This window comes from Toxorhynchites rutilus, chromosome 3 (genome assembly GCF_029784135.1).
Source record: "Toxorhynchites rutilus septentrionalis strain SRP chromosome 3, ASM2978413v1, whole genome shotgun sequence".
NCBI lineage: Eukaryota > Metazoa > Arthropoda > Insecta > Diptera > Culicidae > Toxorhynchites > Toxorhynchites rutilus.
The window spans coordinates 176,300,893-176,316,138 of record NC_073746.1 but is presented as its reverse complement, the minus strand read 5'-3'; the positions used below and the strand labels follow the sequence as shown (position 1 = coordinate 176,316,138).

The 15,246-nt window shown below is 38.8% G+C and overlaps 3 protein-coding genes across 9 annotated transcripts; 1 reads left to right on the top strand and 2 right to left on the bottom strand.

Annotated features, from left to right (window-relative positions):
* Positions 1-1,677: 1,677 nt before the first annotated feature.
* LOC129778334 (uncharacterized) lies at positions 1,678-9,775 on the top strand. Of its 4 annotated transcripts, none has more exons than XM_055785200.1 (4): positions 1,678-1,932; positions 8,365-8,413; positions 8,482-8,691; positions 9,417-9,775. In XM_055785200.1, exon 1 carries the CDS (start codon positions 1,811-1,813, stop codon positions 1,919-1,921), a length of 111 nt encoding a protein of 36 aa, XP_055641175.1. In that variant the 5' UTR covers positions 1,678-1,810; the 3' UTR covers positions 1,922-1,932; positions 8,365-8,413; positions 8,482-8,691; positions 9,417-9,775. The 4 variants fall into 4 exon arrangements, with proteins under 4 accessions (XP_055641175.1, XP_055641174.1, XP_055641176.1 ...); XM_055785199.1 differs by having other exon boundaries at positions 8,469-8,691; XM_055785201.1 differs by having other exon boundaries at positions 8,462-8,691.
* On the bottom strand, positions 2,005-4,391 carry LOC129778332 (tektin-4). 3 transcript variants are annotated; one of them, XM_055785193.1, is made up of 6 exons: positions 3,968-4,391; positions 3,787-3,903; positions 3,150-3,720; positions 2,800-3,094; positions 2,520-2,742; positions 2,005-2,466 (listed from the first exon to the last, which is right to left on the bottom strand). In XM_055785193.1, exons 1-6 carry the CDS (start codon positions 4,037-4,039, stop codon positions 2,098-2,100), a joined length of 1,647 nt encoding a protein of 548 aa, XP_055641168.1. In that variant the 5' UTR covers positions 4,040-4,391; the 3' UTR covers positions 2,005-2,097. The 3 variants fall into 3 exon arrangements, with proteins under 3 accessions (XP_055641168.1, XP_055641169.1, XP_055641170.1); XM_055785194.1 differs by having other exon boundaries at positions 3,787-3,882; XM_055785195.1 differs by lacking the exon at positions 3,787-3,903.
* Positions 9,776-10,220: 445 nt separating the features above from the next.
* LOC129778333 (uncharacterized) lies at positions 10,221-12,302 on the bottom strand. 2 transcript variants are annotated; one of them, XM_055785197.1, is made up of 3 exons: positions 11,935-12,302; positions 11,001-11,580; positions 10,221-10,932 (listed from the first exon to the last, which is right to left on the bottom strand). In XM_055785197.1, the coding sequence occupies exons 2-3, from the start codon at positions 11,478-11,480 to the stop codon at positions 10,237-10,239; spliced, it is 1,176 nt and encodes a 391-aa protein (XP_055641172.1). In that variant the 5' UTR covers positions 11,481-11,580; positions 11,935-12,302; the 3' UTR covers positions 10,221-10,236. The 2 variants fall into 2 exon arrangements, with proteins under 2 accessions (XP_055641172.1, XP_055641171.1); XM_055785196.1 differs by having other exon boundaries at positions 11,001-12,302.
* Positions 12,303-15,246: the final 2,944 nt, after the last annotated feature.

Genomic DNA, 15,246 nt, shown 5'->3' with positions numbered 1-15,246 from the left:
ATTTGAAGTTAGCACCGTTGCGTTATGTAACCCGAATGAAATCGACTTCTAAAATCCATCCGAGATTCAAACCCAATCGACACCTTAACTTAACTATTTTTATATTTCTCCTAGCATTTCCGTTAAAACTTTATCAATAATATAAACTGTATCAATAATACAGTAATTCACATTTAATCCGACGGCTAGCTAATTGGACGGACCTGTAAAGTGCGCTACACATACAACGTCCCGTCACCGTGTAGTCAACGTAAAGGAATGAAATGTCAAATATTCTCCCATGGAAATCGTATGGTAGCATTCACATACACAATAACCGGTAACTTTGATGTCGGCAAAATAAGTCCAAGAGAATACTTGACGGGACGGTGACGGTGACGCTGTATGTGCGCACTTAATGCGACACGCATTTTTACCTCTAATTGGACATTTGCGTAAACATCGAGTTCGGGGCCCAAACTATGGTCCCACATTGACGGATTTTAGAATGCAGAAGTCGATCTCGTCTGGGTTGCAGAATGCAAAAGTCGATCTCGATCAGATTGAGAAATTTATAAACTCGTTCGGGTTCCCTGAATATGGGTGATGATATGGAGTCTACACCAATACAATTCACGCGGCCTCAGTTGAAAACGAAAGCTTCAGTACGAATACCACACAGCGGAAGAGACATTTAAAACAAGTTCAATGAGTCGATCGAATTAATGTTTGTTTTGGTTTTCCACTTTTACGTTTGCTTACTTCGCTAGTAGCCGTAACGCCGATAGGGGCGCTTTAATATATTGCAACGCAACGCAACAATATATAATCGTGCTCCCGTGGCCGAGTGGTTAGCGTGCTGGGGATTAATACCAGGGACAGACATACAGCTGTAGTTGCGTTGTAAGAGTACAGCGTTGTACAGGTACTATCGTACCATGACAGACATACTTTGGTTGTACATTGTATCAAATGTATTGTATGTCAAATTGACAATCAGAATTTTTCCAATTTTCACCACATATTTCAATGAAAAAGGTTTTTATTCAACGTCTGAACTATCAAACACAACAAGCAAATTTCCACTCTGAGTTATTAACTCAAGAGAAAGTCAGTAAAAAGAATGTTTGCCAAGTGTTTTGATTCGATTTGTTCATGCTACCCACCACTAACCGTCTATGGCGCTGCGCACAGTACAACTGTAACCATGTACAGCGGTACAATAGGTCGGTACAGGTACAGCGATTGTACCGAGTTGCTTGCATGGTTCTAGCGCTGTACATGGTGACAGACATATAATTTCCGAAGTACAACGCTAGTACAGTTGTATGTCTGTCATGAGTATAAGACAGCGAAGTTCCTCTAGGAACATTAGTGTCATTAAATAAGAAGAACAATATATAATAAGATATCAACACATTAGACTTTCAGGCCCATGTTGGATCGATGTCTATCCAGTAAAATGGTACATATTTTGATACAATTTTTTGGAATTACTCGTGTGCAATATACGATACGAAACTGTACACGATATGTGTACGATAGAAACTGACTAACGAATTAGTACTGCTTATTCAAAAATTAGACATATGTAGATACTAATTGTTTCTCTGAGTGTGGTCAGATACAAAGCTGACATAAGGTCTGTATTGATAGTCTGTGTTTGTTATAGCCTTTTTCAATCACGCATTAATTAAACCGAAAATACGTCAAATCCTGCCCGGTCCAAAACAAACGAAATGGAAAATGTTTGTGTACAAAATTTAGCGTGAATTTAGAAAAAATGAACTGTTCCTCAATTTAACGACTGTGATAAGTTACCATTGAGTCAATGGAGGAAGATTTCAGCTACTACGTATATATTTCTTTGACGCTGATTCCTGTATATCTGGCATTTAGATTAGTTCAATGGATGGGATGGGAACTATTTGTTAATAATTGATTAATAAATACGTAAGTTTGCACAGTCACATAGTGTATTTATTCACTCAAGTGTTTCGAACATTTATTTTAGCAATTCCCGTTCAAACGTGAACTAAATGAAATTTCAATAGTGGCCAATATGCTGTAAAGATGATCATACTGAAATATATAAAATTTGACCAATTGAAACATCAACTAGTAGCCACTTAATGCAGTAGCGGAAGGAAAATGTGTTCGCAAAAGCTGACAGCGATCTCGATCGATAGCTATCGTCCGACGTTTCATCATGATCTCTTTTTCCAACTCACTTCGCCGTGCGATAAGTTCATTTTTTACATCCTCTTCCTGTCGAAGTTGTGCGTTCATAGCCGACAACCCTTCCTCGACTGACTTTACTTCAGATATTAATAGTATTTGAGATTGGTCTCGACAATTTTCCACCCGTGGGCGCTGATTACGATTATCCAAACGAGTTTGGACAACTTTCATCGAGTGATCCATGTTGCGTATAGCAACTTTGAGCTTTTCAATTTGGATTTCAGTATCAGCTAGGTGTTGCAGAGTCTGGAAGGAGATGAATTCGGGTATTCTGATTTTCTTTATCGTAAAGTACAAACCATTCGTAAATCTATTTCTAATTTTCGACGAACTTCTTCCATACAAGCAATTCTATCGGCCAATGCTCGCTCAACGTTGTCCGCTTGTGAACGAAGGTCACGAGCCGTGTTCATCAGAATTTCATTCAGAGTTCCACGAAGTTGTTCCGACTGGTTCCTGCATGCTGTACACATTGCCAGAGTTTCTCGGCTGAACTTTTCCCAGTAGATTTCCGTCGATTGTCTAAAACATTCCGAAATGAATGAATTGAGCATATGACTTATGACATATCTCGTTTACTCATTCGGGCATCTTGTTGCACCTGGACGAAACAGTGTAATTGTAGATTTATTTGTTAGATTACAGTTTATAGCATCGTTTTCATGAGCCACTTTTTTGTCACTCCAATCGAACTCCATGCGTTGTCGGGCTGCACGATTCTGCACTTGCTGAGCTTCAATGTCTGACAGGGTTTTGAGCAGCACAGCTCGAATTTGGGCAATCAGCGCTACCTCACGAATTAATTCCTCTTCGGGACAATCGCGAATAAGCTCAGTATCAGGACGACCGGTTCTTCGTTCCAAACATTCAGATGCTGAAAAAGTGATATCGTAAAAAGTTCGAATCTCAAGGAATGAGTTTCATTATACCGATTGCTTCCGGCATTCGTAACACAGCCAACGATTGTTTGAGCCTCCTTCGTTGCTCTTCGAGCATACAAATTTCATCCTGCATCAACTTTATTGCTCTTTCCAGTTCATTTTTCATATTATCGATTGTTTTCGCTCGATTGTGTAAGCTTTCCGTACAATCGGCTTGGATTTTATCCGAAATGGCATACGTCCGGATGATCGTATTCTTGCTGTCATGCTCAATTTTTTCACTCTTGCTTGCTGTACTTGCGCAAGCACCTATTGTATCGGCATTTCGTTGACGCCACTCGTCAACGCTATATCGCGTTATTGAATATCGATCCACGACAGGACGTGTGCCCGTTTGACCGGACAACGCACCCCAATCGACGCGTCCCGTTGCCCATGGACCGATCGGGCCCATGGGCTTAGCCAAGGGATGAACATCCGCGTTGCCACTTCGCTGTGGCAGATAACAAGGAGGGTCACTAGCAGGAAGTCCTACAGGATTAGTCCTCAGTTCCATCGTGTCCGGACATGGTGGCATTGGATCCCTGTGCACATGGAACGGGTTATCATAGGAGGTTTCCTGTTGAGTAAAAATGCAAGCTGTTTTTAGATTCAAATATGATTGATTTGAATTTTATGTCGGTACGTGGCCCCATCTATTTGTTCTTGATCTGTTACTGATTTCTTGAATTTCATATAGGTATGTTCGAGCTTTCCTAGGCTTCTCATTCTTTACTTTTAGCTGTGTAATAAAAAATGAAGTCTATTGGATTTATTTAATTTTCGAGGGAGGATAATATAGTGTAAAAAGTTCTAAAAAAAAGTACCGTTTGAGTTGGTTGATGTTCGATGCATACAGCAGCACAAGGAGTACAAGGAGGGCAATTTAAGTTAGCCATTGTAGTCAAATTGAGTTTTAAAAATCTTTAGTTTATGAGAATGAAATCCTGATAGTAATTGGGACCGACGTCCACTAGTTTGCAAAAACAACGCGCGGTTGCTACGGGTCACAAAGCAACCGCTGTCAGCTGTGAGCAATTCTTTGTTGAAAACGATAATAAAAATCATTTTCGATGTTGGTATGCCGACGGTTTATATATTGATACCCCAAACAATTTTGGCCGGTCAAGCAAATCAATCGTTCCAATCTTATAATCAGTTTCGATACCGGGATAGATCTTCGAACCAACCGATCATCTTCTCTTTTATCTTTCTTCAAAGGATTACAAACTGCACATCGCTCGACGCATTTCGTGGTCAACTGTGTTCTACCGAGATTCAATATTGACGCATATTAATCTCACACATACGCAGTGCAATGCATAACAGATCGTTCTTCCAAGATCGATGTGATTATTTCAGTAATTTATTTATTTATTACCACCGTCTTCGATTACTCGCACAGACTGAACTATTTACTTACAATCTATGTATTATTAATTTTCCTATTTCTAAAAACGTTTTTGCTTAAATTGCTTAAATTCATTACATACACAATTAAACAGGCGAAGACATGAATCAAATGGATTGTTGTAGCCGTAGTTTGTTCTATGATATGGAACAGCTAGTAGTGATGAATTCCGAAAACGACGGGGAGGAATGTTCAAATGAACCTGTGCAGGAAGTTCAGGGCAGTCAATTGAGCCTTGCAGTATGTCGAAGATAAATATCCTTTGCAATGTAACGCGCCTGGTTGATAACCGGTCGGAATAAGGAGGAAGATTAGATGGGTCATTCCGCGGGAGCCGTCTCAGGGCAAAACGTTAAAAAATTTTCAGCACCCGTTCTATCGTCAAAGCATGAACTACATAGAAAGGGGACCGAACAGGAACAGCGTATTCCAGAATGCTGCGGAACAATGAGCAGTATAACATCTTTAGGGCACGAGTGTCTGTGAACTCATATGCGTCACGGCGGATGAAAAATCAAATCAAAGTTTCGAAAACGAAAGCGTTACACCGGAGACCGAGATTTTGAGCGTTAATAGCTCTGAAACAGCTGAACGAAATGGTATGATAAACACTTCATTTGAAAGATAAAATGTCTACACGTTATATACTTGATCCAAAAACTTGTTTCAATAGCCTTAAAATTGCTTTCAAAACAGGCTATTGATATCACCAATCGGTATATAAGCGAGCGCCGCTCGGAAATCCACTCAGTTGTAATTGAACAACGATTGGAGCATGCTGTCGCTGTTGTGGTGAAACTAACTTCATCATGAAAGCGCTGATGAACGGTGTCACCAAGAGCCTGTTTGTGCATCTTAGGCCAGAAGGGAATCCATCAGGGAAAAGGCGATCAAGAGAGTATCAGCATCGAAAAACGGTTCTGCTTGAGGCATCGAAGCAGCCGTCACACACACACATACACGCGCGAAATTCTTTCCATTTGGTTGCTATCCAGCATCGAGAAGATTCCGGAAAGATGTAATCGTTGCTGAAAAACATTCTGTCAGTTCCCCTTGGAATTGAAAAATACATTTAAACGAAAGAGTTTATTTTAAAGTTTTCTATCCTTAAAACACTGCGACCAAATACATTTGGTTTTGCGATTTTTTAATCAAGTGCAATTAATTAGCAGGAAAGCTTCTGAAGATTATTTTTCCCCGTTAGTAGAATATTTTCGTATCCAATATTGGTTGCGCGCGCAACGGGAAATGTTTCGCAACGCGAAAATCATATAATTTTCAATCGATTATTGCTCAGTCGCTGAAAGTTTCAAACTCAGAGAGTTCATTCACCTCTAGTTCATCTTCCTAACTGCAATCGTAAACCACCCCTTCCCTCGATTCAATCACGGACAAAAAGCATACTCAAGCGATATTTTGGTGGTGAAACGCATAAACTAGAGGCGAATGAATTGAAAGGTTTAAAGCCTCTTCAATTCAATAACATCATCATGAAACGCATTCATTCTTTGTGTGGACACCGACTGGACAACATTGTTGCTGGACGAGCTGGACGGCGAGGGATCGAGTGCCTTTCTCAAGGCAATGAGGGTGGAGGTGTAGTGCAGGTGTAGAGTAAAGTTTTACAAGGCCGAACTGAAAAAGTTTAGCAATGAACTGAAAAAGTTTAAAGTCCTATAATCAAAAACCGAACCGAACTTGAAACGTATTCATTTTTCGTGAGGACACCGACTGGACAACATCTTCGCTGGACGAGCTGGACGGTGAGGGATCGAGTGATTCATTACCTGACCTGACCTGACCTGACCTAAAACGCATTCAGTTTGTTTCGAACTGTGAGGGAGCGCAGAAAAGACGATCCATAGGGAAGAGAAGAGAAGGCGATCAAGAGAGTATCAGCATCGAAAAACGGTTCCGCTTGAGACATGGGAGCAGCCGCCACACACACACACACACACACACACACACACGCACAGAACTCTTTTCGTTTGGTTGCCATCCAGCATTGAGAAGATTCGGGAAAGATGTCATCGTTGCTGAAAAATAATCTGCCAGTTCCCCTTGGAATTGAAAATTACATTCAAACGAAAGAGTTTAATTTAATGTTTTCTATCCATGTAATACTGCGACCTAATACATTTGGTTTTGTGATTTTTCAATCAAGTGCGATCAACGTAGACCACGTCTTTCGGCAATTTATTAGAGGTGTAATGAATCTAAGGAAGGAATTCCCGCTCTACGCGCACTGGAAACGATGTTTACTCAACAATTTTTCAAACGAGGAATGGGTGTTGTGAGAACGGATGAACGAACGCAAAAATTATGTAGACTGATTTGATGCAACAGAAATGGAATACAAATCATATCACAATAAAAGCAATGTATTATGTATTATACAACTCTTGTGTGATTGTTTCTTTTGCTCAATATTGTGCCTCCAACGTAACGCTCTCGTTTTCGGAGTTCCCCAAATATTCATTTATTCATTCATTCAGAATTGATTCAGATGCAACTAGAAACAAATGATCACTAAATCAACGATAGTCCTACGTGTCCCTTGCGGTTATACCACATATATAACCTACTTCCTGTTTTTTGTCATTGACCCTCATTCCGATGTGGCCACACCACACCATCCTATCGATTTCTTCTTGTAAAACCAAACAATTCAAAAGAGACGAGATCACACGGTAGATTTTCACATCATCAGCGAATGCAAGTTTGGACGATGAAAGCCGGAGACACAAGTCGTTGATGTATATGATAAATAATAGCGGTCCCAAAACGCTTCCCTGTGGTACACCAGATGTGATGTCGAAACTACGGGATCTAGCTGAGTTGACCACAACATATGCACTGCGATCACTAAGATACGAAAAAATCCATTCTGTTATTGAATGTGGAAAGCCTATGCACTTCAGTTTCTCAACAATTAGAATGTGCGGGACAGTATCGAAGGCTTTCGCGAAGTCAACTTGCCGCCTCTCTTCAATTTCTCGGGACAGTGCGGTGACGTAGCACATAAGATTCGTTGTGGTCGAGCGATGTTTCATAAATCCATGTTGCCCTTCATAGATAACAGATGATGCAGCGTTATATAGGACATTATGCACCAGTCCTTCAAACACCTTGCTGAGACAGCAAAGTATAGACACTCCACGATAGTTTGTTACTTGACTAAAATTCCCAGATTTATGGATAGGAACGATAACGGCAGATTTCCAAGACGCTGGGAAGATTCGTTCCTGAAGCGATCGATTGAGTAGACGAGCAATTGGATTCGCAAGTTCTTCGGAGAATTTTTTCAACAAAGGTGGTATACCATCTGTGCCAGATCCCTTTTTCATATCCAGGGATGGTAAAAAATCACATTCAACGATCAATGAATAAGTATATCCCTCTAGTCGGATGTTTTTAAATCACCCCAGCAGGCGATGCTCTTTTATTCTTCATATGTACACAGAGAGAATACTTGGAACGGTGAGCTACCAAGATCTCAAAAAAGCAATATGAAAGCGGAATCCCCACTGCTTGCACTCTCGAAGCATTGGGCCCTATTATAGAAATCGAGGCGATAAGAGTTTTGCTCGTTAGCTCTATTTTACTATTATAGAAATCGAGCAATTCGATAGCACCGAGCGAGTGATAGCTATCGATGCAAGTGTCAGAACTTTTCGAGTTGTTTGGTTCGCTTCTTGTATATCTTCAGAGAATTATTATTTTTTGTTTGATCCTTGATATTTTCCTTTGGGAAACATTTCAGAAACGCTTAAATATATGCAATTTTTAACACATGTTCGTTTGTTTTGAAAGGTTTTGAACAGTATATGTTTTACGGTGCTGCCAGAATAGTCTATACAAGGTAAGTGTTCAATCCAGCATTATTTATATTAATCATGTTATAATTTAGAATGCAGAACTTACTTCCAGTGCATATCTCAGTGGCTGTAAATGAGTGGACAGACAAATCATCACCAGTTTGAACGACTCTTTAAACCAATGAAAGCGAATGTAAACATTGCTCGAGGTATTTGTGGAGGCAGTTCAAGTAGAATCCCGGTTAAAGAAACGTGGAAGGAATTCATTGAGGAGCCTAATGCACTGAGACCATCAATGTGTCTTGGTTCAGAATGGCAGAAAGTAAGTGTTTCTTCTACGATCCATTTAACTTCATAAGGGCATCCGCACCAATGCGTTACTATTCAAGGCTTCTAGTCTCGAGTTTTAGCCGTTGCCAAATTATTAACTCGTCGATTTGCGCACCCATCGTTGCTGTCGCGGTTGCTATAGTATCGCTTCTTTTTCGCACCGCAGGTTTTTAAATACTATTGCTATTACTAGAAGAAATGACAAGTGTCAGTTGATCCTCTTTTCATCGCCTTCATTTATTGGTCAATAAATGTAATATATACATTTCCGGAATAATACTTGAGAGCAAAATAACAAAAACGAGCACAAGGTGAATGAAACCCACAACAGATGTTTGACATGTGTTGAAAATAGCAACGCTTGGCTCGGTTGCTATCGCGTTGCCAAATTTGTTAACTCACTATTCACTGAGAGGCAGATTACTATTTCCCACACCTGAACCGCAACCACCAGTGGGGTTGCTGCGTTATGGTGAGGGTTGTCAAAAAGTCTGTAACAACGCATTGGTGCGGATGCCCTAAGTAAATTCTATCATATTCTTTGAATTACTATCAACCGAATTTCCTACCTAAAAATTGCTTATTCCTGCTAGCGTACATTAGTACATGTTACTTTTGTCAGCATTTTTTTTTTCATTGTTATACTATACCGAACTTTCTATACCATATGCTAAAGCTGAAATGTCTTGCAAAACAATGTTTTTTTTTAAATTACAGATTTGGATTGACATGAGGTGAAAGGTAAAGAAAACACTAGAACACAACAAGCGAGAATTTAGGGCCACAGGTGGTGGCACAATACAATAAAGCTATTGACGCCGCTACAACGAGAAATCGACGCTAAGAGAGAATCACATGCAAAAAAAAATATTTTGTCAAGAAAAGTGGGATTCATGCGTGACTCCTTACGGAATTCCATAGATTGCAGTTGTGAAAATACATGAAAAAGTTCATTTTCTAATAATTATATTTTTTGTAAAGCAAATTGTTCCATGATGTCATTTTTATTACACATCCATGAATGTATTACGCCTATTAAGCTTAATTCGTTGAGGGAATACCAGTTTTCTCCAAAACATAACCATATTAACACTTTTGGAAATATAGATATTTATAATTTTCATAGCAGATGTCTCAAAAAAAGATTTGGCATCCTTTCTATAGTGCTTTGTGAAACATTTCAAACTCGTTTCAAAATATTTCAGCACGGCCACCGATATTTGAGCAACGTAACGAATCGTGCTGTTTTCGTCGATTTCTATAATTCCAGATTTTACTCGGTGTGATAGTGATAGTGATTGTATCGAATCCTTGATTCGATTTCTATAATAGGGCCCAATCTGTTGTGTTAGGACAGACTCCGGATATACCTTTTTAGTGAAATCGAATATCCATCGGTTGCAGTGTTCTTCACTTTCATTAGAAACTGAGTGATTACGGATGTTGCGAGCTACCCTCTCCCCAAGGTGGATTTATAAAAAAAACATGGAAACATATTTTATTGGAATAAAAAATATTAACTATAATAATTCTCTCATCACGAGAGCGACAACTGATTTATTAGTTCAACAAGAACATCTCTTACATTCTCCGAAGAGCTACCACACTCCAAGGAGTTTCTGTTGCTCACCGCATTCATCGTTGCAGAGTTCAGTATGCTGGAGAGTATGGCGCGAATTACGTCACTAGAACTGCAGGAAATGGTAGAACTTTCGGTCGAGCCTTCCAAAAGCCTTGCAAGTTCTTCGAGATAATTTTGCAGTCTGTTGCAAAGATCCGTCATGCTAACTGGTATTGTAGAAAAGCTTGCTCGTGGATTTAACACAATCGAGTAGTTGGAATTGTTCCAAGTGTGCTGCAGCAAGTGCCCAGTTGGTAGATAGTAGCTTACACTTACTTCCGGTTCGTCCATGTCCAGATAGTAGATTGTTCGAATAATTTGTTTTGTTACATGTATTTCTCCGTTGACTTCTGTTGGAATGAAATCCGTAATTTGATAGATGGAATGTCCGATGCGTCCCTTAATATCGATAGTCTTCGTGTGAATGTCTCCGATGAAATTGATTAGCGCAACGTAACGCATGAGCAGAATGTTGAGTCCATCCGGAACCAAGAGGCCATCATCTTCTGCTGCAAGCACACCTTGGAAACATTCTGTTTTTTCTGCATCCGTTTCTTGGCGATATGCTGAGATTTGAGAATCTTCACTTACATAAAGTTGCAGCAATTTCTCCTGTAGGTGGTATCGAAGTGAAGAGGATATGATTGAATGCTATTTTGAAATGCAATGCAGCAACTCACTTGTATAATCTCATCATCCGTTACAGTTTCGCGCTTTCGTTCTTGGAATAGGTTGAACTGTTTATCGGTTAACGCAAGGAGTTCGCATTGGGCGGTTTTTCCATCGCCTATGGAAAATTGCGAATCGCAGAAAACGGCGATCACTTCATCAGCTACGAGCTCAATATGGAACACCAATCCACCGACAATTTCATTTTTGTGTGTAGATATCAAGAGCATTTCGTTGAAACAAAGTTTCTCGATAATTTCGGACGCTAAGTTTTGATCGAAAAGCATCTCCCACTTTGTGAACGAGGGTACACTTGGAATGGTGAGAGACTCACTGGTGGCTGTCGATACGCATTCATCTTCATGGTCGGATGGTTCACGTAGAAAAAATTCTTCCGGGACAGAAAACAAACACTGTTCGATCTCAAGAACGTCGATACTCATTATCTGGTCTAACTGATCGGAGTTGCTTTTGGAGCTTGGCGGGGACATGATCAATAATTTGGTTTGATTGCTCAGCGATCAACTTCTCACTTCCAGACAATTTCGATGCGCAGCTGTCAGTGATTGCCTTGCTGCTGCGACTGAGCAGCTTTCGTGCGGCATATAGTGATGATATAAGAACGATTCCGTATATTTAATTAAATAAAGAACACTTCTCGCGTAACTTTTGAAAAGGTCCAATGTAACATTTTCGCCAACTCGAGAAAAACGTAGTTGAAGACCCGAACATTATTTCGCGAATTGTCTTAAAAGCTATCAATCTTTATCACTGTTTTCACCACTAGCTGTCAAGAATAACTTCATAAAACCAATCGTAACTATTGTTCCGTGATTTGAGATTAAGGTTGAAGCCTCGGAGCGAAAAATGTTACATTGGACGTTTTGACTGCCCGCGTTTGCACATTGGACATATTACGTTGCACTATAAAAATTTGAAACTAACTAATAAACAACAATCCAAATATCAGCATTTCGTTCTAAAGACTGATTATTATTGTTATCACTCGTTGAATTGCACTGAAATCGATAACAACACCTGTAAGAAACAAATTCCAAAACGACCGAAGTACGACTGCGAGTTGTTTTGACTACTTTGTTACTTCGGACGTTTCGGCCGTCGGAGGAAAGTGGCGTCCAAAGTAACAGCCGGCTGCTTAAATTCGAATCTGTACATTGGATATTTTTTGTATCGGCGACAAAAAGATGAAGAAGATAGATACGTGAACGATTGTTTTTGTAATACATTCAATGATTGAAAACTGATAGCGTGCATCCATTAACTCAAAAGTTACGCGAGACTTGTTCTTTCCTCCGCTGAAGCGATTGTATTGCCTAGATGCCACTATAGTGTGAAGTGTGATTGGATGTAGCTGTTCTCGTATCACACAGAGGTGCTTGTCAATGCGTAAAATGTAAAATGCGCAAAATCTGGAAGGTGAACATTAGTAAAGTGTTCTACGATTCGTATAATTAATTGCATGATGTTAACAATGTCTAACAAAATATCATCCATGTATACTGCGAGAGTTCTTGTTAACCTTGTTCAAGTGCGCTACACGAGGCTTGTTCTGTTCTTATTTATAGGTGACTCGAACCCGAATTCACACGAGAGAATGCTAATTCAATTCATCTCATTCTTTAACTCTTAACCCAAACTAAAATTGACGTGTCAAAAGGTATCACCTCCTATCCGACAGTCAACAGGTCAATGTGGCTTGCGTCCGTTCAGTTTTACCTCTGTGGAATTTAAGCTTTAATTGATACAATGTGCTTCTGTCGGGTAGATGGGCTTGAGCTGTATAGGCTGTGTAAGCAAATGATTTTAGCGAAATGATGTGAATATGCCTCACGTATCTGTTTTGCGCGATACAATGTCCGTGAATAGACGTAAAAGTGATATGCCACAATTTGACCAAATTTTTAAAATACCTCCGTTGATACTTAATTTCAAACTTATTCAAATCCTAAAACATTCTCTCTAATTCTCATTAGTATCCATGAGGGATCTTTTTCTCTGTCTCTGCCCACATTACTGTTAATTTTTCAAGGCTGATTGATTATTGCAATCTTTATTATAAATTATGAATTTTTGAAGGAACATCTGGGTAGATCAGGTTATTAGAAGCAGGTTCAATGCAAAGAATTCTTTATTTTGTGCTCTATGAAATGCATTACTTTCATGGAACACAATGCTATTCTATGAAATGCATCTAATTATTCAATTCAGATTTCATTAACACATTATCACATTCAGGCGTTTTTGTTGGTGTAAATTCTACGGTCTAACTTGAGGCGGCGTTTGATGGGAACTTATAAAAATCATTTAACACTACAGGGTGGTTAGAATAAATTGAAATGAAACACAAATAAATTTTAATTGCCGTTTACCTTTATTCAAATGATATGTCTTTGTCAGTTTTGTTTGATGGTGATATCCGACATATGGCTAACGCGGCTAACTCAGAGGAAGACAATTTTACGACAACTTTTCATTAATATCAGTGATAAGGGGCTGTCCACATACCACGCGGACAACTTTGGGAGGGGTAGGGGCTACGAAAATGTCCACGCTTGACCACGGTAAGAGGGAAGAGATTATAGATAATGTCCATGACACATTCAGCATTCATATGTAATCAAATGTAATCAAAAATTAATAGCATATGTACCTCATTTTCAAGAATGTTCATAACCTCCATCCACTCTGACGAATCCGTTGAAAACGTAGAAAGCCAAGCTCGAAAAACTTGTTGGGGTTTAAACATGCGTTTCTTTCTCCATGGCTGAATGTAACACGTATACAAGGGATAGGCCATTGCTCGAACTTTTCTTCGTACGCGTTATATCATTTTCTGCACGAGACATAGCACAGGTCGGACTCGATTATCCGGGGTTCGATTATCCGGTATTTTAGACTCGATTATCCGGAGTATTTTATTTTTGATTTTCGGAAATTTTGAATAATTTGTATAATAATTCCATATTGAATAGCTATTATGGGTATCAAATGAAAGGGCTTAGCTAGTAGAATACAGTTATTTATGATAAATGCAAATCCAAGATGGCGGCCACTACAAAATGGTGGATTTCATATTTTGTCAGAACCCCATCAATATGGGCATCAAATGAAAGGGCTTAGCTAGTAGAATACAGATATTTATGGAAAATTCAAATTCAAGATGGTGGCCACTACAAAATGGCAGATTTCATATTTTATCAGAATCCCATCAATATGGGTATCAAATGAAATTATTTAACTAATAGAATAAGGTATATCATCAAATTATTCCGAAGAAAGGTAGGTAAGAAATAAAAATTAAAAAAAAATATTTTGAATGGTTTTAATGTAAAGAAGTATACTAACGATACAGATAATTCACTAAAAACTAGACAATAAAATTAGTAAAAAAAACTTTTTAAGTTAAACGGATTAATGTACTAAAAGCTAGAAAATAATAAGACAAGAAGCAGTTAGTAGTTATCACATCCGTTCCTTCATAAATCGTGGGCAATGATGAGACTAAAATAAAATCGTGGGATATATGATGAAACAACTGACTGTGGATAATGGAAATCCAACGTTTATTTCTTACCTAATTTTCTTCGGAATATTTTCATGATGTACTGTATTCTATTAGTCAAATCATTTAATTTGATACCAATATTGAGGGGATGGCAAAAAATACATAGTCGACCATTTAGGGCGGCGACCTTTTTGAATTTATGTTGTTTTTGATGGGTCTGATTCTCGAATACACTTCGAATACACTTCACGGTGGAAACGGAATGAAACGTATCCGCGATGACAACGGTACGGTGTCGACATCTGGATACGAGATTAGTTTTCCACTAAACTAATCATTATAATATCAAATTATCTTCAGATAAAATTTTTGTATGAGATTATTCTATCACATGAAGGAAACAAAGTTTTCCACTCACATTGAATACCAGTTTGATACGAAGAAGTTAATTTTCATTAATGATTTTTTATTTGTAAAGTGCTCATTCTGCCTGAAAACTCATTATTATCTTCGACACTCACTAACTCGTAAAACGTAGTTTAATGGAGTGCCGTTTATTTCGTTTCCACCGTGAAGTGTATTCGAGAATCAGGCCCTATGTTACGTGTCAAATCATTCAGCCATTTTTTAACGACGACCAAATTGAATTTTTGAAGATCATGGAATATGCAGTTTTATAATGACAGTAGAGTTAAATGTATGTTCCAAATTTCAGATCAATCAGTCAACAG